Source organism: Leguminivora glycinivorella, chromosome 2 (assembly GCF_023078275.1).
Source record: "Leguminivora glycinivorella isolate SPB_JAAS2020 chromosome 2, LegGlyc_1.1, whole genome shotgun sequence".
NCBI lineage: Eukaryota > Metazoa > Arthropoda > Insecta > Lepidoptera > Tortricidae > Leguminivora > Leguminivora glycinivorella.
In genome coordinates this window covers 6,317,857-6,343,391 of record NC_062972.1, presented here as the reverse complement: position 1 = coordinate 6,343,391, position 25,535 = coordinate 6,317,857, and the positions used below count along the sequence as shown (strand labels likewise).

The 25,535-nt window shown below is 36.1% G+C and overlaps 1 protein-coding gene across 1 annotated transcript; it reads left to right on the top strand.

Moving 5' to 3' along the window:
* The first annotated feature begins 1,312 nt into the window (after positions 1 to 1,312).
* Positions 1,313 to 7,543, top strand: LOC125235246. Its single transcript, XM_048141746.1, has 4 exons — positions 1,313 to 1,483; positions 4,639 to 4,797; positions 5,460 to 5,588; positions 7,496 to 7,543. The coding sequence occupies exons 1-4, from the start codon at positions 1,313 to 1,315 to the stop codon at positions 7,541 to 7,543; spliced, it is 507 nt and encodes a 168-aa protein (XP_047997703.1).
* Positions 7,544 to 25,535: the final 17,992 nt, after the last annotated feature.

Here is a 25,535-nt window from a genome sequence, read left to right as displayed (position 1 = left end):
TTATTTTTTAACTGTCGAGATTTTCTTTTATTGCGCACGTTTATTTTATAACTTAAAAATGGGTATTTAGGGTTTCCCCAAACCTATTGACGTAAAACTTGGCTATAAGTAGGCGACCAAAAATCTCTCGTTAGGATAAAGACGCTTACGCGGCGGAAAGCTGAACGCAGTTGTAGTCATGTTCATACTAACAAATACTAAAGTCGGCCAAAGCCGATTCCGCGTCGATAGGCCTGGGAAGACCCTTAGACTTTTACTTTATGGTCTTAGGGTTGTAAGAATTAATAAGTACCTACATTCACTACGGTTCCGGAGCACGTAAAATGTTACTATAATTTAGAAATGAACGTCTACAAAAACGGACATAAATTCATGGTAAGATTTGAAGCTGGTTCCGTATTTGGAGTCTTTAAACACCATTACGTAAGCCAGCATCCAGTTTATCACGCCGGGCCTCCAGAGGGCGGTTGGGACGATAAGCAACTTACCCTTTGATTTACTACGCCCACAGCGCCTCAAACAATTTGTGTACTGCGTACTTACTTACTCATTATTTAGTTTGCGCGCTTTCTTCTTTGGCCTTTAGTTTACCTTTTAGTCTTGTCTATCCTGAACATAACAAATTAAAGAACTTTTTCATTCAGTATTTATTACTAATAGCTTTCGTTTGGTTTTACAAGGATAAACGATATAATTAAAAATATTGTACCTAAACTTCATGTTTCTGTCTTCGCCTGCAGCTTCGTTCTTGCTGCTGGGAGTCCCAGCTCACTGTCAAAATGCATATATAAAAAAAATTACCTACGTCACTAATTAATATAATAAATATTGTCGTGCCATTGTTAGATTGGTTAGTCTGATTGATTTTTTATTTTAATATTTTGTAGAATAAATTGAATAATCGGGCCCGCATTCGACGAGTCTCGCATGTCTGGACACTCCTTAAGAGTAAAATGGTGAGTAACGAATAAATATAAAATAAATATAAATAAATAAATATATTATAGGACATTCTTACACAGATTGACTGAGGCCCACGGTAAGCTCAAGAAGGCTTGTGTTGTGGGTACTCAGACAACGGTATATATAATATATAAATACTTATATACATAGAAAACATCCATGACTCAGGAACAAATAATCAATACTCTTTACTTTCATACTTACCGTAAATAAAAAATAAAAAATTTTATGACAGTGGTTGTCAGACTACACTATGCTCTATCTATGCTCCCTTATCTGACAGACCCTGGAATTGTCACTTTCGTTGTTTATTTATTATTCCTTTAGCTAAATATTTTTTAAAATAATTATGGTGAAGTCTCAGTCTCAGTCTCAAGGTTCTAATACTAGAATTAATGAGACAGAGAACGGTTACGTTGAAGAAAAGGTTACGTTGATAGAGAGAATTCCACATCTAAAGCGATTTTGTCTCTGCTTCAGCTTGAGATTTGGTTCTCTATTTATTGGTATCTCAGGAATCGTAAGTATTTCTTTCCCATCGCGGAAACCACAGGGTATTTCGGACATTTGGGGGACGTGCGCGGAGCCGAAGCCAACACGTACAGGCCCTTTTGATATTTTAATGAAATGTAATGAGTACACCAAGCGAATGCTGCCCTTGCCCGTGTCACGGAACGCAGTTAATGGAATCTAGAATGAACTGGGTTATTGAATAAAAGTGATGGACCAAATACTAGACTATGGGATAAAAAACCGGATGCCTGCCTAATACCGTTTTATTCAATTTATTATTATAATTCAGCACTTTCTAATAATTGTGGCTATTGTCTAGAGTCCTTATGTTTCAAGTGCAATCACACACAAACACGAAATCCTAAACAGTGTTAATTTTGAATGTACGTCTATCCAAACCTATTCAACGATAATTTATAAAGGCAAACGAGGAGACGCCATTTACGAAATATTAAACAGTGTTAATTTTGAATGTAACCTATTAAGCATATCATGTTCCTGAAGTATCATAGAGAACTTGAAACGAAGCTTACGCAGCGTAGGTTTCAATTAGTGTCATAGTGGTGTCATAGAGAAACAATAGAGGTTGAAACTATGGTTCACTGCATAGCTTGTTTAAATTAACTTACAAATGCATTTGCATATAAAGTCCACCCAAGGTAAGTTTGCAACAATTTTGACAGCCTCACCGATGCAACTGTTATTTTAAACGTCAAACTTCGATGAAATGATGAGGTTTACTTAACCCTTACAGAGGCAGGGCTATCAAAATCGTTGCAAACTTATCTTGGGCTCTCTATTAATGTTCATGTGGCAGAAGTCAATTTAAATAATGCTCAGGCTGACCTCCATATTAGGCGCTTCGTGGAGGAGAAAAAAAGATGTATTCTCTAAAGAGATTCTCTCATACTGATTTAATCATAATTAGATGGATACTAATAAATAAATAATGAATAATGTGCTCATCAGATGATGCGGATGCGCTATTGCGTAGCATTAGCGTTTTTGCAATTGTGACTTGTAACATACAGATCCTTATTAGAAACGTCGCACCACTTGCATGAATAAATATTATAGTTATAAACGGTCAAGCAAATCTTGTCACATCAAAAAGGCACGAAGCTTCGCTCCTACATTTTTCAAATTTCGTCGCTGCGCGTGCAAAATTCGCTATGTGATTTTTAACGATTTTTCGTTTTCAATGCCATTTTAAACCTTATTTCTAAATACATATGCTCCAAAAACAGCGTCGAGCTCATTTCAGTATTACAGGTTTTATCAAAAGTAGGTATGTGATGCCCATACATTGAATGTTCCTCCTATAATCGCTAACTGCAATAAATCACATAACTACATTATCTTCTTATAACAGCAGTTTTGGAATTGCGCCTGCTATGTGAATTATGACACATAGCTATATTTTCGGAAATATTGTATAAAAAGATGTGTTAGATGTTTGTGCCCGATTTGTACAACCTCATACACAGCGATAATTTTGTACTATTTGTAGAAATCGTGAATGTTTCCAGATCGTGTGTTTTGCGTCACATAGCAGGCTTTTCTTATAAAAATCTAGCCTACTCTCTTAAAACTTTAAATGGTGTATGGTAGGTGGGTTTGTAGTCAAGTATAACCTCTATAAATGAGACAGAAAGTGTAGTTTCCCTTTTTATTGAGACTATGTCTGAAAGTACTCACTCTGACCGAATAGTTATTTTTTAATATTTGTTAAAAATAAATCATTTTAAATTGATTTTTAAGATTAACTGTCAGAAATTTATTAGTGTTTAGTATAATGACAAATTTCGTGTAGGGTTCAGTGCGTGTAAACGTATATTACAAACTATCGAAATACGATAAAGTTATGCTAAGTAACTTAAAAACATAGCAAGTGATTTAACATTGCATTGGTAAGACATCGTTTTGTATGAAATTTTGTGTGATAAGATCTATCTATCCTTTCTGGAAACATTTTAAAATAAATAAATGAAAATAAAATGTTTAATAAATGAAAAAAAGCTGACTTGAGAAATCACACAAAGTTTTGAGTGACAAAGATTTTTTATCGTTTTCGGATAAAAAAAGAAAAATGGAACCATTACACAATTATGTACTTTCTTGTCAATCCGTTTATCAATTTATCAATATTATTTATTTCGGAAAAACCCTATACTCAAGTGTACTGTACCGTTCCTTGAAGCTGTAAAAAAACCTTATTTCTAAGTAAATACAACATAGGTTAATTGAGTTGAAAAAAAATCTACACTCTCAAGGAAGTCAAAATTAATAGGGTACTTCCGTTTGACCTAAACTATGAAATTTGGAAAATAAATCGTCTTACACCATACATGATTATTATTAATATACCTAGTTGTGAGAAAAAAAATAGTAAAATATAGACGTAACCTTCGGTGTTCGAGCCAGACTAGCATTATCCGGTTTTTTTAAAGTTAAAAAATGCATAATGAAATCTTATTCAATACATAAATGTTTACATAATACCACATTGAGCAACTTTGTAACTGAAATAACCTCCATTCATAAAATATAATGGAAAAAATATATTATTATGGTTGTAATATATTGGTAGTAATATATTAATTTAATCGAGTTTTTTATTATAGTATTGTGTATTAAGCTTATAGTATTAAATCGTGTTTTTTCTGAAATAATTAATTCGAAAATGAATTGCTAAATTACAAATAAACAACAACATAGTTAATTCAAATCATATGATTAAATAACCATGTGACGATAAAGTGCACAAATTGTATTTTGTTCCTTAAGAATAAAATCTAGTTAAGTGATTGTAAGACACATACCGGTTTTTTACGACTCAAATTATAATCGCTATGTAACATATTTATGAAAAAATATTTTTTTAACCTTATAATAACTAAAATATAATTTCAAGTTATTTCTTAATGTATGCAAAAGTGAAAATACTTATGCCATAAAAATATTGATTTATTTATGTTCAATAATTGCCGAAATAAACAGTTTTTTGTGTCTCCTGTAAAGTAGGTTAAAAACACATAGCGAAATTTGCACGCGCAGCGACGAATTTGTTACTTTTTTTAGTGACAAGATTTGCTTGACCGACCGTCGTTAATTTATTTTCTGTGAAATGATAAGCCGTAACAATTTTTTGTTTTCTTTCAGATCCTCGGCAGTGTTTCCTTTCTCGCATATCTTCTCTTCATAGGTCGTTCAGAGCTCAATCTGGTCACTGTGATTATGCTGATGATGATGGCTTTGTTCGCGCTCGCCAACATCATGTTTATCATCGGCTCAGTGTTATTGGTTGTGGCCACGTGTGTTGTAAGTAATTGCAAAAGTTTATGATGCAATTACTATTATTAATCTGCTATTGGAGGGGAACGTGCATACATTCCAGGCCCTACAGTATGGGAGGCAACGGGTGAGCCCCGTATTTATTGGCATGAGTTAACTCGAACGTGGCCCAAAAGGTAGCAGAACCAACAATACACAAAAAATGTACGAAATTAACTTCAGTACATGTTTTGAACTGAAGTCAGTGAAGTGTCAATGTATATGTTTCCAATTCAGGCCACAATAAGGCAGACCCTCCAATCCTCACGGACGCAACAGTTCCATCATCAGCGTCAGCTTGATGTTAAAAAGCCTTCCAGTAATAACCAAATTAAACACCTTTAATATTTTCATCCCCAACTTTGCGAACATCTCAAAATAATAGGTATGCATTAAATGTATTGCCATTCTTGAATTAATTTCATAGAATACGAGCTTTTTATTTTGTATTTAAAGGTTAGTTGTTAGTTAGTGAAAAAAAACATGGCCGTAAAATTATTTTATGTACACACACAAATAATCTTGCTTGGTTACAATACGCTGCGGGATTAGCAAATTTTATAAAATAATAAATATACCTTTTACTTAGAAATAATTACAAAGGCATCTATGCTTTACCTATAGTAAAATTGTGTAATTTTATTTTTCAGGAAAGCCCCGATTTAATTCCTGCTTATATTTGGATAAGCATAATCTACTGGATGATTCAGTTGATACTGGGCATTTTCATTCCAATAATTTTGATACTAGAAGGTGGCAAATCGTTCTTTATCGGATTAGTATGGAGTTGCCTTGTAATGATTTTGGCGTTAAGTAAGTACAATACAATTTTAGATATTACTTACAATATTTTTAGATTTTTTGGTATCGTTTATAACCTCGCACATAATTATGCTTCCTATATTGTATGTATTTACTGCAAAAAGTTGTAGGTGAGCCCGGAAAGCCATTTAATCAGCCCTCCCAGCCATTTTCTGAGATAGTCGCTCGAAGGCAACCATCAATATGTGTTAAATAGAATGATTCAGCTCTAGGTGGGCTTTCCTGGCCGGCGGTCGGCTTATTGCCTAGTTTTATGTTAGATCACGAGTTGTAATAAATATAGAATGAATACATTCAGTGCAGCAAAAAGCGCCTACGAACATAGAACCTATCGGGTGAGCATCACTGGATGTCATTATTAATATTTTGATTCATTAGGTTTACATGCGTCATGTTATACGTCACATTATGTTATAATAGTTAAAAATATATGTATCTAATATTGTTATATATCTATATTTCGCAAAAGTGTCTCGTTCGCGCCAATGCACGGACGGAATATAACAAGCATATTATTCTACACTCACTTCGTTTTTATTTTTTCAGCTTGGACTCATTATCTGGCAGTTGTCAAATCGTACATGTGGCAGCTTTACAGTTACAATGGCAATGATTCCGATTAACTTATTATAATTATTAAAAAGGTAAGTAATTTATATTTTCCATCATTATGTCACTTTTTACCAACGCATTTGGATATTCAATTGCACTTGTTTATAAATAACGAAATCTTACTAACGAAATATAACTGTTAAATTATATCCGATCCCACCCTACCTATGCTGTAAAATCGCCAGCAGAAATCACATATTTTTATGGGTTTGCCAGTTGACTACTGATTACAATTTTCTTGCAATCATCATTGAAATGAAATATAAAACTCATATACTTCGAAAGAAACAATATTTTCATGAATTGCTGGTTTAACCCTTAATAGGGCAGGTGGCATATATTTACCACCATAGTTTAGACTTTATTTGACAATTTGACTAATTTCCGAAATTCTTCTGCCCTATTAAGGGTTAAAGGTATAAGATATTATAGCCAGCAAAGTGTATGGCCGATAAATAAAAAAATTACATCATGCAGATATTGTTTTCATATCAGGCGCATGACTGTTTGAATCGGCGTCCGTGCCATATGATACGGTGGTTCCTCAGTAACCTGATTTTGTAGACGTCTCAGTGATGCATGTATAATCCGTATGTCTGATATTATACTTTAGACGGTACCATTGCTGCTGACGTATTGTCGTGAATAAGTATGAGGTATGCGGGGCAAGTTCATATAATGTATTATTAAATTTAGGTACTTATTTCCAAACTAGAAAGTGTTTATTCGTTTATATTTATAAGCGTATTAGGTTATTGAATGTAAAATATGTCGTGAACAAGACAAGATGTGAAAAGCTTGATCGTGTTAGCGTGACCTACAAGTAAAACATTTTTTTTTATATAGGTACTTAGGTAAATACGCTTAGAGTAATAATCTTGCCTCTCTTTCCAAGGCTAAGTGCGGAAACCGGAGCCCATAACCAAAACGCTTAGAGTAAATTAATTAATATGTATTTTATAAGAAATTAAATACGTTGGGGCTTTTGGGCGCGAAATACCGATTTAGCTATGTGTAATTTCTGTTCTGGGAAAACGCGCATTGTTTTTGCAACGGCGCCACAGTACTTAGTAATGCAACTGCAATATATACGTGAAAGTCGTCAATGTGAATCTGTACTAAAAGCGAATTCTTCGATTCTTTCCGAACAGATCCTGAAGCGTTGCATTAGACATCATTTAATCTCAAATGAAAGTTCGGATTGCCCAGCGAGATAATTGTATTAAATTTAATACGGTTTGTCTGTAATCAGGAGCGGCAGACAAATACGCATCGGCGCAAGCTCTCTGGGGATTCCTGAAATTTGCGGATTCTTCGTGCACAAAGGCTGGTACAAATACATGTTGTAAATACAAAATCAGGAACCGGGTATTTGAAATCGGTACATTTTTCTTCTGAGAACATTTCAAACCGAAAATGTATTATTTTAGATAAATACTAGGTATGGAGTGCGCTATGTTGTACAAATACGTGAAATACGTCATATAAATAATGTCAATTTTTGTATTCTTATTTTTTTTAAATAGAAACCCTACGCGACATAGTTTTCTTCAACAGATACTTCCTTATACAATTGTAAACGGTTAAAATGTGAGTGTGTTTAGTAAAACGTCCCATAAACTGACAAAGCGGCTTTATAGCAATCGACAAAGTGGGACGTTTTCCCGTGCACACTCACAAATATGCACTCGACAACGACAACACCCACTTTTCAGGTTATGTGCCAGCAAAGTGTCATAAATACACGACCTTATTGCACTTATATTGAGTTACTGTGTACACATTTTTAATTGTCCGCACCTATAGATATATTTTAATATCTCGACTGAACACAGTCATATTGCCTCGATGACTACTCCATTATTTTAATTAAGGCGGTACTTCACGCGTGTCGTTTAATTTGGTAGAGAATAGAAGGGCGATAGCTGATCTCGTCATTACTTTAAATGGATATTACCTATTCATCGGGAAAATGGTTCCCTCGATAGCCTATCATATGGGCGTTATTACTTTAAAGTGATGAGTTTCGATGATCATAGTACCTTATAAAACAAAATCTTCCGCCGTGTCTGTCTGTGTGTGTTCGCGATAATCTCAAAAACTCCTTAACCGATTTTTCATGCGATTTTCACGTATGAATAGAGTCTTGAGGAATAAATAAATAAATATTATAGGACATTCTTACACAGATTGACTAAGCCACGGCAAGCTCAAGAAGGCTAAGAAGATTTACGTATATGCCTAATTTGTTAATTTTGAGTGAATTTGTTGAAATATGATTATATTTGCTAATCGAATCGGACAACAGGGCCCGTCCAATTGATGTCACCGGTATGAGAGTTACGGGCTCCTGGTAATAAATTAATGTATGGCAAAATTGTGTCTCTCTTAATAGGTCTACAAAAAATTCTGAAATTGCATATGGTCTAATGTCTATCTTTACAGCTAACTTACCTACTAGAACCAATATTATGTTTTACTCTGAGTGCGGAACCGAGGCGGGTCGCTAGTTGCTATTATTATACGAGTAATTCGAGCTTTAAACTGTTATCATTTGATATTGCTTTGACACAGGTATTGTGAACTAGTTTTACAGATAAACTGTATTTTTAGTCACTTATACGACATGTTTCAGATAATCTAGATCCTCAGGTACGCGACAAAGCAAAATTATTTTAATACCCGCTACGATAATTATTATTCTCGTAACAAAAAGAAAAGTGCATTTAAGCGACCCATTCACACAGCACAGCCCTTTAGGCTATTGTACATGCAAAAAGACATGCCTTTATGCTAATGAACTTGTATAAAAACTAATGAGACTCATTACATTATAACACATTTTTCACGAGAAAGAGTAATGCTGGCGTATAAGCATGGTCGCGCGATAAATGATAAAACAGCAGGACGTCATATCGCACTTACTAATAGTGTGATAGGGACGGCCTGATATTTTGTCATTTATCACGCGACCATGCTTGCGTGCCTGGATTTATATGTATGAGCGAAGTGACACAGCGAGAAGTAATTTTAATATACATACAGTGTAACAGATAATGAATAATGTCTTAGGCCTCAAAATTTTTCATATTGAGTGCGAGTCCATAACTTTCTACATCCAAAATAAAAAACAAAAAATGTATTACCTTCAAATGATTTTTTGATCTTTTCAAAAAATTACTAAGTCATTATTAACATCTTTTGACCTCAGACCAATGCGTGGTAGAAATCTTTCGGGTTTCTAATATTACACCATGTATAAAAGCTTTCTTTATTCAATCGGAAATTCTTTAAAAGAAGATCAATATGAACTAAGTTTTCATATCAACCAAGTTTTACTTGTTAGACTATTTGAGGGTGTATCTTCTGAAATAATTATTTAACAGTCAACTGTGTCTAACGTTTTAATTGAACGGAAACTCTGTAACCTAGAGACTCAGTCTTAACTCTTAAGTAATAATTAAAGTCAAATACAAGTACTTCACATAAGTTACAAGGCAGAAGGTTAATTTCAACAAGGCTAGTTTTTCTAACGATTTATTTAGCGGTTTCTGAATGGTAGTTATTTCTGAAGCGTAATTTTGGTAACTGCTTTAAATCAATAAACATTTGATTCACAATATCAAAGACGTCTATAACTCCATATAGACAAATATAGTCTCAGAAAAAAACGTACCTCGGAACAATCAAGAGAAACAACGCTTATATATTTGGTTGACTGAATCAACTTGATTCTCGGCTAGATGGAGTTAATATTAATATTTGTCAAGTTAAGAATATTGGTCAAAGTCAAAGTCAATGCTATTAGCGATAGAGAATTCTGTCTCGATTGTCGAATTCTAGCACTGTGAAGCTAACGTTCTGTCGCTTTACAAGAAAATATATATCTTAAACTGAGAATTCGAGGTTCATTGAACTCAGCTTCCCGTAGGTACATTACGTTACTTACATCTCACTCGAGAGTAGGTAATTAAGAGAGAAATTCCGCAGAGAATATAAATGTGCCAGCGTTTAATAACGTACACTTTCAAATAAGCAATTCTCAAGTTAAAAACAATCACAAGGACTTCATTTCGCGAATATTTTCTTTACAACGATACGGTAACTTACAAGTGGTTATTTGTTTTTCTTTGCCTGCTTGTGTGTCCCACTCAGCGCCGGTATAAACTGTTTTCGAAGGGAAACAAAATTTTAAAAAGGCGGCTTCACCTACATTATTCCCACTACTGGGTAAAATCTCTTTCCGATTCTCCGTGTGCCGAGCAAGGTTCTGCCAATCTTGGGTGGGTATGTCTTGTTGCATTAACCGTTATAAATTTGACGAACCAGCATCAAGTATGCTGGCTGGCTATTTAAATATCGCCAAACAAAATTTATAATATTCAGCCTTTTGTATATTTTAATTATGTTTATTGGGATATTATCTAGGTATAAAATTCCAACAAAAAATGTACTTTCAGTTACGATAACACGTTTGTTATTATTGGCCTTAGATATTCGTAAATAAAAATAAAACCTGTAGCGATGGAATTTCGTACCAACGCAATATTTTACGTAGGTGCGGAAGTCACATGATTTAATTCCAGGTTTTATGGGCACAATAAAATTTCGCACGATAAAATGTCGCGAGTATCAGGGCGTAATCCCACGGCTACAAACAACGAATTTAAATCACTCCTTTACGTGACATTATGCTACAAACACTCGTTAAAGTAGGTATATCACTTGGTAATTTGACTTCGTAATGCAAGCGCGTTGCTGTGCACTCTTGCACTAAACTAGAAGTACTTATGGGCTTACATGTCACTTTATCTTTAAAGCTTGTCTTAGATTGTTTGTGCTTACGTACTCTTGACACTTCCCTGGGTATGAATCTCGCCGACAATTTTGCAACTTATTGTCAAGGTACTAGAGAGCTTGTTCAAATATTTTTGAAGACCTCGGCTCCCCCGAATTATTTCGTTGCGACCGTTCAGGCACAGTCAAGTACGATCTTTTATGTTAATTATTTATCTTTACCTTTAGAGGTCTTGATCGTTTTGAAGTCCCTCGGAGACTTCTGGGCTTGTTTTAAGTAATCAATCTTATTCTCTCATGGGAACTTCGTCATAACCTTGCCTGGGTGTTAAAACAAATCTCATTCTTGTTTAATATCACGTCGGTGTTTTTGAAAGGAACGGGAGTTCTTATGCTGATTTTTTAAGGTTGTGGTTGTGTGCGTGAGCTACGTTAACTAAGTTATACTCGTAACTACTCGTTAAATTTCGTACGGCTTAGAAGTTAGTTCAAATCCGGAACTCTGGAACAATGGCTGACATGTTCGTCAAGCAACATCCCTTTATCTAGGGGTCGTTTAATTTAAAACTTTACATGAGGGACTAATCTTGCACGTGTCAAGGGACCAGTCGCCCTTCTCAGGGTAGCTGCATGGATAATGACTACGTTTCACAATTAAAATTTCACACATCCATGTACCAAGCCACTCGCCATCCTTAATAGACCTCTGTAAATGTTCGTAGAATCTAAGGTTTTCATGGAGAGGAAGAGGTCTTCGCTAGGTTGGTTGACCTGAAAATTTAAAAGGTCCATGGGTCAGCATTACTTATTGTCTTCACAGCGGGATTAACGACGGTGTTTATCCCAAAGGCCAGCGAAATGAACTGGAAGACAATAGCTTTACAACGCTTTAATTTTATAAAGGTGCTTAGTAAATTATACGTTTAATTACCCGGTCAAAATACTGGAAAAGCCGAAAGATTTTTAAGAATAAAGTTTCATAACAAAAAGGGATTCTGTGAGTATTTTCGTCATATTGTTGTGGTGAAATATTTACTCGAGCAAAGTTTGTTCAACCCTCGTGCCTGTAACCCTCCCATCGCCTCCACTCATTACGCACGTGATCATCCACGTGATGGAATCTTGAGATGCGTAGGTTTCGGGTGCGTATCGATCGATATAACTTTTTTTGATATATTTTTAGTCGTTATAACGATCATATGATATAATTATTGAATCATATAACAACAAATAATATACTAACAAATTGTATAATTCTTATTTAATATAATGATAATTTTTTCGAAAAACATTTATTATAACATACTTTTAGTATAATGCTTATTTCCGATAATAAATAAATTGTATAACACAAATTAATTATTTCTAAAGCACAGTTAGAATAAAAAAAATTGTACAATAAATTAGATCCATCATTTACCAGAAAAGTAGATTAGCTTAGAACTGTGACCCCTACACACAACGCGCTGCTACCAGAAAAATAGGTTAGGTTAGGTTAGAACTGTGACCCTTGAACACATCTACTGTCAGAAAAGTAGGTTAGGTTAGGTTAGAACTGTGATCCCTTAAAAAAAGAATAAAATTAATTCATGAAATGTTTTATATTGTTTGCTAGTTATATTATACTAGTCGTATATGAATAAATAGTTATACCATATAGCGGTTATTATAAATAATTGTTATACGAAATAATGATTATACAAAATAAAAGTAGATCCTTTGTGGCTATACCAAATGTTAATTATGTCAAATAAGTGATTATATCCTTTAAAAATATACCAAATGTTGTTATATCAAATGTTACTATATCAAAAAAGTTATACCAATCATTACACACCCGTAGGTTTCAAGGCACGTGGTCAATGGATTCCAAAATTATGTAATCAAATTTTTAAATCAGTCACTTGCTTGGATATCATTAGCAATTGAAAAATATCAAGTATAAGGCCTGATTTAGACGGCGTGCGAACTCTCATGCGATCTGTTGAGGTTACATACAATTTTGCAGAGTCTTCAAATACCGCAGTGTAATAAAAATCGTATGCCAGTTTTTGTACCGTCTGAATAGACCCTAAGACATCCTCATAATAACTGTATGCTTAGTGAGGTGAACAAAATAAAACACTTTTCAATTTACGGCAAGTCTTATGAAGCGAAAAGGGTCGTTATTCTCTACACTTGACTTAAAATATCTTCCGGAATAGACCGCAAGTGCTGAACTAATAGAAAAAGGTAGATACGTCAAGATGAACTAAAATTTATTACGTTCCATAAGCCCCAGGGGAACTAATAGTTGTTTCCGAAGGAAAATAATGGTTATCAGTAGAAGCAGTTTAACGAGGCTTGGGGTATTTCGGGAAGAGAAGTCATGATTATGATATGATATTTGATATTAGTTTGTGATGCACATATTGAGCAAAACTTAAGGTTACTGAGCGTACAAATATTGCATAGGTACGAGTACTTACATAACTAAAGCATCATGGTAGAATGTGCATGCATTAAGTAGATCATTTTACGATTAAGCGCAAATTTTACAAAATACTATATATTTCCAGTACAGATGTTGCTACTAGTGCAGAAATCAGAACTTTATGAGCATTTTAAGTCAAACTTTAAAGGGCCATGTGCACTGAAAAACGTCGTCCAATACACGTGCGAATAGGAAATTCGTAACTCGTGTTGATTAAAAAAATTCCCTTCGATCGTGTTTTCATCACTTTATCATAATTCATAACTCGTTTCGAACTTCCTCTTTTCCACACTTGTATCGTAAGGTAAATACTATTCTGTCAGCACTGTTCATTTCTTATTAATGTAACATGGCGACTACTTGACTAAGGTACAGCGTGTCAAATCTCGACTGCGGGGCAAATATAACTGGTCCATTTTTCCCATGTTGTACAATGTTTGCATTATTAATTATAGTGTCCACCGGTTTTATATGGTAGGCATGTGGATACATGTAGAACTCAACATCATAGTGTAATAATGGAAAAAATGGATGAGTTACAATTGCCCCCCAGTCGAGATTTGTCCCGCTGTACCTTATTACTTATTCCTAACTGAAGTTTCATATAGAATTTACTGATATAGGTACCTACTTTTAACTTTTAACCTGAAATTCGACCCACGGATCGCAGCAGCTTCCTGTCCTTTACGCTTGAGAGTCTTGGGACCTAAAAGCAACGCTAAGCTTCGGCGCCATCTGCTCTGCGATGAACTTTGCACGTTTATCTTAACTGCATAACACTTTATAGGTTTCCTTTTATTACTAGTAATATCTTCTTATAAACTTGGCTGACCTAAGTATAAACTAAGGACGGACGAGAACAATTTCTGCATTAAACGAAATAAAAAACTATTGTAACTGAAGATAATACATATAATTATGCGGCTCTATAGTACTTTCAAACAACTATTTTAATTGAAAAGTAAAGTTTATTATTTGTTAGCGGGGAAAGTACATATTTACCAGACCCAGAAACATATATATTTCACAGTGCAAAATGTGACACGTCGGCCCCGTAGGTACACAAATAGGTTAACTTATTTTTTCTAAGCTAAAATAGATACCATACACTAAAGAAAAAGCAATCAATCACGGTGGCGAAGCCGGGAATCGAACCCGGGTCTCTAGCTATCGCGGCTGACGCGCTAAACCGTTACACCACCTCGACCGCCGAGATACCCGTAGAAATTTCTCTAGTGTATGTTATCTCTGCAGGCTAGGCGCCTTTGACCTTTGACTTTATTTTTTCTACCTCAATACAGTTCTGTGAGTGACTTCTAATATAAGAATCGGACTTTGTAAATCGACTTATGAATATATGTCCTAAAAATGATTTCAAAACCAGACTTAATCGCCACTCACTTTGACGTCATTCACTAAACAGGTATTTAAGCTGAAGCAAACAGTTTGCCCCGCTAAACGTTAATTATACCGCCGGCCCTAAATCAGGGCTCTGCCTTCTGTCATGATTCTGTCACGGCAACAAAAGGTAAGTGTTACGCAAAAGCCATTCAAGGATGCGAGTTTCAGACAGGGGTGCCGCGCTTTGTGAATAGATAAACTGAATAGTTATTTAACTAAAACAAATTAACTGCTTTAAAATTGATAATAGTAGGTGAATCTAGTAATTAAGATGACTTACCACCTGTGGAACTACTGGAAGCAGTGATAAACGCATTTTTTTGCGTTGTAGTTTCCTCGCTACAGTGAGGGGAAAAGTTTTGTGTTACACTCGGGTGCAAATCTCGTGTGTTAAAAAACTCGCAAGTTCAGGATTCTATTCTCGAACCACTCGCGTCAAGTCCACACTCGGCGTTAAAATACAACTTTGCCCCCTTGTATAACACAAAACTTTTCCCCTCACTGTAGCGAGGAAACTACAACGCAAAAAAATGCGTTTATCACTGCTTCCAGTAGTTCCACAGGTGGTAAGTCATCTTAATTACTAGATTCACCTACTATTATCAATTTTAAAGCAGTTAATTTGACTTTATTCAAGGTCAAATTACTTTACCCACTAGTGGATAAAATGCGTTTTTACCCGCTGGTATTAAAGGACAAAACACGTGTTTCCGAGCTAGTGAGGGGAAAAATATATTTTTTATATTTATGTTTGAAATAAGTAGTACATACTCGTACCTACATACTTTTTAAGTATAAGTATATACTGCACAGTTTTCAGTGCAATGAGTGGGTTGAAACTGTTGAAAGAAAACTATTTTAATCATTATAATGCAGTTACAACTCATACTAGCCCATTTCCCACACTCACAGTGGAACCCATATCCTATTTTTTACGCCACCTACAGGAGCAAACAGGGTGATGAAATTCTTAACCAGTAACGAGAAGGAGTTATAAATAATTCAGCAAAATGCTTTACATCATTTATAACCTTAGTAAATAACGAATTTATTATATTTGAAATGTATTCATAAATTTTTCCCCTCACTAGCTCGGAAACACGTGTTTTGTCCTTTAATACCAACGGGTAAAAACGCATTTTATCCACTAGTGGGTAAAGTAATTTGACCTTGAATAAAGTCAAATTAACTGCTTTAAAATTGATAAAAGTAGGTGAATCTAGTAATAAAGATGATTTACCACCTGTGGAACTACTGGAAGCAGTGATAAACGCATTTTTTGCGTTGTAGTTTCCTCGCTATAGTGAGGGGAAAAGTTTTGTGTTAAACTCGGGTGCAAATGTATTTTACTTCTCGTGTGTTAAAAAACTCGCAAGTTCAGGATTCTATTTTCGAACCACGAGCTTCGCTCGTGGTTCAACTATAGAATCCTTTCACTTGCTCGTTTTTCAATTCCACACTCGGCGTTAAAATACAACTTTTCCCCCTTGTATAACAAATAACTATTACATTTTTATAGCATAATACAAAGGCATAATATTTAACATAAATAACCATTTAAATGAAATAAAATAAAAATTAAATTAACCTAAATAAAACTAAAGTTAAACTAAAGTAAATCTAAAAACGGCCCCTGTTGCATAGTACCGAAGACGCTGGCAGCATTTCCTCGCTGGATTGACAAGCTAATACGCTGGGCGAGGAAGCTGCCAGCTCTTCGATCGCCGGTGGCGTCTCTTAGTCTCTTCGATAAGTCCTTGAAGAGACTCAGAGCGCCAGGGCCCCACGGACCAAGGGTCTCGACGCCGAATGGAATAAAAATATATTCGGCGCCGAGACCGCTGTATTTTCCTACCTTTATTTTCTCGGCCGCCTCAGCTGCTGCCGCTGCCCTCACAGAGGTTCGGTGGAGATGAGACGGGGCCAGTGTGTCAACGCAAGTTGCGTCCCAAACCAGCACCCGTCCCATATTCCACGGAACCAACGACATCCCATCCGGTCTCTTACCGTGCGTCCTAGATATGCCGGTCGGCTCTAAAAGGGCCGGCACATTGACTGACGCAAGAGACCGGCGGATCACGTCGTTGAGGGCAGCATGCCTCGAGAAGCGGCCAGCGCTTCGTTGGCAGGAAAGGCCGTGGTGCCCAAGTCGGTCAACCTCATGGCCACAGGGGCAGCGATGGGGGGCGCAGACCGGGACCCCAAGACGAAGAGAAACTGAAATCCGGAGAGTATCGGGGGTTAAAAATGTGCCCAAATTTGGGGAAGGGTGTGCATGGAGCCAGAACCCTGCTTCGCTGGTTCCAGCTGCTAGGAGCCTGGCTCGTCCCTCAGTGTCGGATTGGGCTAGGAGGGAACTAACGGTCAATTTACATATAATGTCGTCCCAGCTCCTTTGAGAATTTGGATATTCGGGAAAATTTTGACCGGGGCAAGCAATTGACCAAGCATTTTTGGCGTCAGCCAAGCCCGCAGCCTCACAGTTTGTTCGTAGGATTTTTCCTATGAGACTGGACGAGCTATGAGCTGACGACAAAAAAGCTGGTAATGCCACACTGGAAATTTTGAGGATCCCTAACCCACCGTGCCGGATGGGAAGGGATCCCTGGGTCCAAGACTGCTCGCTGAGTTTTATATTTAGGACGGATTCTAGGTTAATTTTAATTATAATATCTATTTGTGAAAGAAGATTTTGATTTTTCCAAAGGGTGCAGCAGCGAAGCACATAAGTTAATTTCGGGACGAATAGGCAAAACTTTATAACAGTCAAAGCGTAGTGAGGGCTAATTTGGAGCAAACGATGAGAGTGTTCTTCGAATTTGGAAACGCAATTTTGAACATAACTAGGAAAATTTTCTTCGAAGATGGGGGATCCTAGGAGGCAAAGGTTACTCTTGTCGAGTAACTTTATATATAACTTTATAGTAACTATGTATAAAAGTAAATTTTTACATGTGCTCCGCTTATAGGCGCCAGTAATTGCTAACTGTCAGTCGATTGCCTATTCCTTCACCTCTTCTAAAAAAAATACACAAAGACACCCAAAAGAAGAAAATCCCAAACAAGGAAAGTAAAAATTCAAATAATACCTTCATTTCATCCTCAATGACCCGGAAATACAGGAAAATTTACTATCGAACATTAGTTGTACGACAGCAATATACTTAGTACCAGCCCTCGACTAAATCGAGCGTGGAGATGGCATCGGCCGACGGCTCGGGGTCATTAAAATGAAATTTGCTTTCACGCTAACCGGAATACCGTGGCTGATATGAGCTAGCTCAATCGTGACACTGTTGATAGTGTGTGGGAGGTATTTAGGGCTTAATATCTGACTTGTTAGGAGAGTTAGGAAGGTCACGTACTGACAATGTGTCCATAACTACTGATATGAGCTAGCTCAAGCGTGTCGCAATATGACACTGTTGACAGTGTGTGGGAGGTATTTAGAAGATCTGACTTGTAGTGTTAGGAAGGTCGTTCTGACAATGTGTTCATACTATCATTAGAAGAGGAATATCGTGGTAGATATGAACTAGCTCAAGCGTGTTGCAAAATGACACTGGAGTTAAAAGAAAGTAAGAATTGAAATGTCCACTCGCTTACTTAAATATGTATCCGTGTATCCGTTGATAATATTTTAGGTAAATAACAAGTATTTTAGTAATAATAACTTAATAACATATTATGTTGAAATTCCATGCCGTACTGATAAAGCCTGCACTCGATGTTTTACTTATATGTAGCAGGTACCTAGATTATTCATACGGGCCATTATTTACAAACACAGATTTATGCCTCTGTGAATCTACTACCTAATGATAAATTCCTCGAGTATTTTCATATCTCGAAGCTTAAAGATAAAACGAGGTTGGGTTCCCAGAAAATACTCTTATTTATCTTTCATGCAATATAATTTGTGATCTGCTCCTTTCAGAATTTTTCAATATAATTAGGTACTTCCTAAGATTTCTTTGAGGTAGTGAAACACTGAAAATATATCCATATTTATTTATACATACCAAGTGAATATAGAGTTTAAACTGTAGTTGTTCATATGTGACGCTCTCAAGTGAAAGTTATCCCACTGTCGCTTAACTCGCTTACCATGGAGACAATACAAACATTTTCTCGTAACTTCTTACTAAGTAATAACCTGTTAGAGCTTTCTTATGCTTAAGCGACAATGTGGTGCCAAAGTCTCTGCATTCAAGCAATATCAGCGTGTATCCGATGTGCATCAGTATGGACAAATGTATCTATTTACCCCCTTAAAAGAACAAGAAGATAGATTCATGTACATAATATCATTAAAATTTTATTTAATTTCAACGTGAAACTAATTCTAAGAACAAATTAAATATTTTAATTTGTTTTTTTTTAAGTAGTCACACTACTATCTATGGTACGTTTTCAGCTCGGAACACTTGGAGGCCTTGGTCAGTTGTTTAAAACGATTATTTAATGTTTGTGAAACTAATTGTTATATTCGGCGGTATTGTATCATGTAAATATTAATTAAACTGCAACTTGTTACTTAATAACATGTTATTAATAACTAGGATGCAGATTTCATGGCTGGTATTAAAGCGACAACGCATGTTTGTGAAATTACTGTTACATTACCAAAGATATTTTAAAACCAATGAATAGGTACTTACTTATGTATATGTAACTATACCTATATTAAATAAAAAATATAGAGGTCGCTATAGTTTCGGTAATGTTTTCATAGGTCCGTTACGTTACGGTAATACCATATGAAATCTACTGATTATCAGTTAGCAGTGCTATTCTTAGTACAGTTTTCACAGCTCGAAACTTACTAATAACAATTAAGTTGGGTACAAGTGGAAACCCACCCTAATATAGCTCGTTTAGCTTTATAACTATTAACTCATCGCAGCTCCTCCAAGCTTCCTCAAACACTTCTGAGTTTCGATTAAAGCTGTATTACCTACATTCGGCTATTTACATAATGAAGTGGGAAACTTCAAAACATTTCAGCGAAGCGAACTAATATTTTGACCGTACTCACACCAATTAATATACCTCTTCGAGATACAGCTAAGTCAATATTAGTCGTTCGTGTATCTCATGTATTGATTGATTTATATAAACCCCGGGTGTAGGCTTATTGCACATGATAAAGCACGGAAAACCTATAAGAATACCTTCGTTACCGGGGTTCGATACCTTCATGGTGGCAGTTATGCGATCACGGCTGCTACTCATGCTTTGTACTTGCCAGTAATTTGCCGCAATATTATGGATGCTTAATAGATACTAATATTATAAATGGGAAAGTGTGTGTCTGTTTGTTTGTCCGTCTTTCACGACAAAACGGAGCGACGAATTGACTTGATTTTTTAGGTAAAGATAGTTGAAGGGATGGAGAGTGACATAGGCTACTTTTTGTCTCTTTCTAACGCGAGCGAAGCTGCGGGCAAAAGCTAGTACATCATAATTATCATTGATTTCAAAGGCCTATGATGTTGATAAATGCCTCATGGCCTCAGTTGCCTTCTGTACAAAAATCTACTCCAAGTACCGTGATCATCAAAATGGCGGGTGTACATCAAGTAATCCTGGTGCGGTATACTTCAGAAGTTAGCTAAAATTCAAGCAATGTGCTCTTTAAACTCCAGAGATATTCAAGAAATTAATGTTCCCCGCCGTTCTGATGTCAGGTCGGCGGGTGCACTTCCAGTTCTAGCTAATGGCTGCCTACTCGAGGGTGAAAGTACTGCCTACCTTTAGTGCTCGCAATGTGCTTCCACATGTATTAAGCACAAACTAATTCAGAGAGCCGTTCAAGAGTAATATGGAATTGAATGAATATATCTATAAACGCCTGCTGAAATAAAATAGCAATACGCGCTTTACAAAAAAAAGTGATCTTTTTTATTTCAGCAGGCGTTTATAGATATGTTTATTCAATTCCATATTACTCTTCAACGTTTATAGATATGTTTGCATAACCTTAGGCAGTCACCCTCGAGTAGGCAGCCATCTGGAAGTGCATCGACCTGACGTCAGAATGGCGGGGAACATTAATTTCTTAAATATCTCTGGAGTTTAAAGAGCAACCGTAAAGACCAATTTGAGAACTCAACGCACGCTCGCATAGACGGATTGAAATCTCCTCTCTATTAAAATAGATTAATTCGTTTCATTCCCAGTGTTAATGGTTTTCTAATTTAGCACCACAGATAAGGATTAAACAAATAGTGTAGAAAATGTAAGGTACAGCGGTGCAAATCTCGACTGGGGGGCAAATGTAACTGGTGCATTTTTCCATGTTTTACATTGTTTGCATTATTGAATAGAGTGTCCATCGGTTATATATGGTTGGCGTGTTCAGTGGATACATGTAGAACTCAACATCATAGTGTAATAATGGAAAAAATGGATTAGTTTCAATTGCTCCCGTCGTCGTCGATATTTGCCCCGCTGTAGGTACCTTACTAAAATTATATTACCACAATTGTACCTAACATAAAACTGTAATGATTTGATTCGCTACGTAACTAGTTAGCTATCCAAAAGCCTTGGCCTTCGCAAAATGAGCATGATATTACTTTGCAGGCAGTTGGTCAGTACGGTCTTCCTTAAACCTTTAAACCTTTTTTCAAGTCACAAAATATTTGATCTATTCTGTATTATATTATTTCATATACCAAACATTTTTATTCAATAGAAAAAGCAAAGGTAGGTACCATAACATACAGCTAGGGCATTAAATATAAAAAAATATATTTTGGTTTGATTTAAGATGAATACTTATCAGACCTATTGGATCTTCAGACAAAACACACAAGGAGAGGAGCGTTACACAACAACCCGGGTATTCATATTTATTTTTGCTTACCGAGAAACTTAAACCATTTTTTTTGTAAAAGTCCTCATATATTATATACCTGATTTAATGTGGCATATCTATCACACAAATATAATCTGCGGTAAGGGGCAAGGCAAACCGGGTCGTAATTATGCGAAACAGGGTAAGATAAAACATATCCCTTTCGGAGTACGAACCAGCGTGTAGTTAATTAAAACATCACTTTGGAGGATTCTCTTCGAGTTTCAGCCTTCATGGGCCTGAAACAATAGTCTAGAGACTAGTCTTGTGAGAGTTTTTGAACGTTACTACTAAAGCAGGTACGAAAATTATAGTGAAATTGAAAATTACAATGTTTGAATCTACATTAGACCAATATTTTACTATCGTCTATATACTTAATCCATATTGTAAGAAGACCAAAGCTTGAAAATATCACTGCGATGTTATGGACACTTGAAACGCATACAATTTTAAGTATGGTATTTTGGACCGTTAGTCCGTTACGTTTGTCGTTTGTTAATTTCTTAAATTCGTCCCATTTCTACTTTAAGATCCAGAGCCCAGGCCCGCCAGACCTTCCTCAAATTCTCAAGGATGAAACTTTGGGACAATGTAGAGTTCACATCGGCGTTTAATGTGTGCATATTTTCTAGTTCGGCCCATCGGCCAATTTTTTGCTATCAAGTGATGAAGGTGAAAAAAAAAGTGCTTACTTTCCTTAAATTCTCAAGGCTGATTTTTATATATGTGTTAGAGCATGTTGTTAGAAATTGGTTATCATCAATGCCAGACCGTTTCCGCCGGCCATAACTTTTACCAGACGCGACAAAGTTGGCAAAAAACGACTCTAACTTACCTCATTTTCTCAAGCCTGATTTTGATGTATGATACGCAGGGACCTATAACTAGACCGTTTGTAAGCAGCCAGACCAATCGGATGGACCCAACCATCCGCCAGACCGACTTAAAGTTTCGATATGAGCATTAGTAGAATTGAAATATTCCGGGTCTATAAAAGCTAAAAACTTGAATTTTCTACATTAAGCTACGTGTATATTGTATACTTGACGTAATAAGCGACTTTCAAAAATTTTACTTCTAAGGAAATAAAAAAATGAAAGTTTATATGTGGTGCAAGATTAATTTTAAGCTATGAATTTTATTTACACTGCGTAAGTACATGTGTATTTTATTATAAATATAACTTTTACCAGACGCGACAAAGTTGACAAAAACGACTCTAACTTCCCTCATTTTCTCAAGCCTGATTTTGATATATGATACGCAGGGACCTGTAACTAGACCATTTGTAAGCAGCCAGACCAATCGGATGGACCCAACCATCCGCCAGACCGACTTAAAGTTTCGATATGAGCATTAGTAGAATTGAAATATTCTGGGTCTATAAAAGCTAAAAACTTGAATTTTCTACATTAAGCTACGTGTATATTGTATACTTGACGTAATAAGCGACTTTCAAAAAATTTTCCCCTACACGGGTTATAATAGAGACTTATTACGTCAAGTATACAATATACACGTAGCTTAATGTAGAAAATTCAAGTTTTTAGTTTCTATAGACCCGGAATATTTCAATTCTACTAATGCTCATATCGAAACTTTAAGTCGGTCTGGCGGATGGTTGGATCCATCCGATTGGTCTGGCTGCTTACAAACGGTCTGGTTACAGGTCCCTGCGTATCATATACCAAAATCAGGCTTGAGAAAATGAGGTAAGTTAGAGTCTCTACTTTTGTCATCTTGCTTCATTAGTCACTTCCGTCAGTAGCCTATGTCGTCTTTGATCATAATTATGAGTTTGTGTTTTTCTTACATATATTAAGTAGTCGTCCTTTCGTGGCTTCTATATAATTTATTTCACGCAACAACACTTGTGAGAATATGACATCCACACAACACGGGTTTTGATAGAAGCATCAGAAGCGCTGGCAGAGCCGCCGGCACTTCTGCGGCGACTACTCAGCAGATCTTGGTGCAGCATGTGTAGATGGTGATGCATGGGCAGCAGCAGCATATATAAATTAATTAAGGTTTTCACATGGGTACATGACCGTGTGATTTTTTTATTTTTTTTTTTTATTATAAATGGGCTTACTCTTGACCACAGACTAGCCAAAGGCAAAAACGTGGCCTACGATGGAGTGAGCTCGCCCAAAGATGCCTGTTCACTCTTGATTTGAATACTGTAGTAAGAGCCCAACCTAATATTCCATGCAGGTAAACCAATAAGCACACAGGAAGTAAAGTAAAAGCGTATATTAAATTATGCAGATGACGTCTTCGAAAGGGCCTTGCTCGTGGTCTCATGAGATAATGATAAGGGCCTCTTCCGGGTTGACCCAAATAGGGGCGAGAATTATATAAATCCGTTAAAAGGTAAAATTTGCCTACACTTAAGTGGGTTCGGGATATTTGGGTCCAAAGAAATTGGATCTCGCATTATACTTAACAAGATACCTGCTTAGATATATTCTTTCAAAATGATTTTGCGGTTATTAAGAACTAGTGAACGTAGGAGGTAGGGCATAGCGAATGATATTCCGCTTTGAGTGGTAGGGCACAGCACAGCGGATATCGTCTCGCTCGATACGCCGCTGGCTCTGTCGCGCCAAATACGCCCTACTCATAGTGTTGTGTTCCTGCGGTGATAGAGATAGATATCTACTAGCGCTTCGTTTCGTATAGTCGTTTCGTGAGCGATTGTGCCATTCGGCTAGCCACCAACGCGCATGTGACACTGTTTGCGTATGCGTTCTTTCAAATCAGGCGTTTTTGCCACCGACGTTATTAAGAACTAGTGTAAAAGGCAGCAACAAAAAAATTTAAGAAACAAAGGAAAAGGTGAAAAAGATTCATCGTCTCGGGCGACACAGAGAGGTTTCCCACCTTTTACTTTATTTTAAAATAATATTAAAAGCCGTTGCTTTTAATAATTACACTTTCCCCATGTTATAATACCTAAATGAAACAATGCATGGTTTTCTTAAATATTTTATTCCATGTGTGCACAATTAACGAGTAGCTCCGAGTAAACTTTTTACAAGTTACAGTAAATATATTTAGTTGTGTAGGTAATTAATTGATACAGCCTCTTTAGTGCGTATTCACATTATCGGATAACACTGATATCCTTCCTATGAAGGCGTCATCTTTGATTTTTGCCTCTGACATCCTTCTTACATCCGATATCGGATCGAATAATGCGAAAACGCTCTTAAGAAAAGCGACAATGTCGGGAATACAGAGAAAACATTAAATGCGGTTGATGTTACATCAATAACGATTCATTTAAATCTATAAATGAATAATGATGGTTGAAGTTTGAAGTATCTTAAATAATTATCTTATCAAACATACCACGAATGCGCTTTGCATTACAAACAATTATACAAAATAGCTATTTATGTTACCTTATCAAACAACCCCGCACAAAATGCTAGAAAAAAGCCATTCGGTCGATTTGGCTGAAAATTTGTAAAAATGTGGCCTCCAATACTCTGATCAACTGTGTGAAGTTGCACGTTTAATTAATGACTAGTTTTTGTGTTATGTGATCTTTAGTAGGTAACCTACATATATAAGTAGCTCATTTGCATGTTTTTTTATTCATGGTGCTAATTTAAATATCAATATATCTAAGTTAGCCTAGAATGGCTTCATTTCATCCGAAATAAAAAAACATGCACTAACATTACAGTTACGTGGAACGAAAACGAAACCATTTCTCCGACGCGAAACGAAAACAAAACGCCGCGA

Bases quoted from the DNA above. Each gene is read 5' to 3' on its own strand.
- LOC125235246 (XM_048141746.1), top strand. From the start codon at position 1,313: ATGGTGAAGTCTCAGTCTCAGTCTCAAGGTTCTAATACTAGAATTAAT. The intron at 4,798-5,459 runs GTAAGTAATTGC...TTTATTTTTCAG, and splicing joins TGGTTGTGGCCACGTGTGTT to GAAAGCCCCGATTTAATTCC. The intron at 5,589-7,495 runs GTATGGAGTTGC...GTCTGTAATCAG, and splicing joins AATCGTTCTTTATCGGATTA to GAGCGGCAGACAAATACGCA.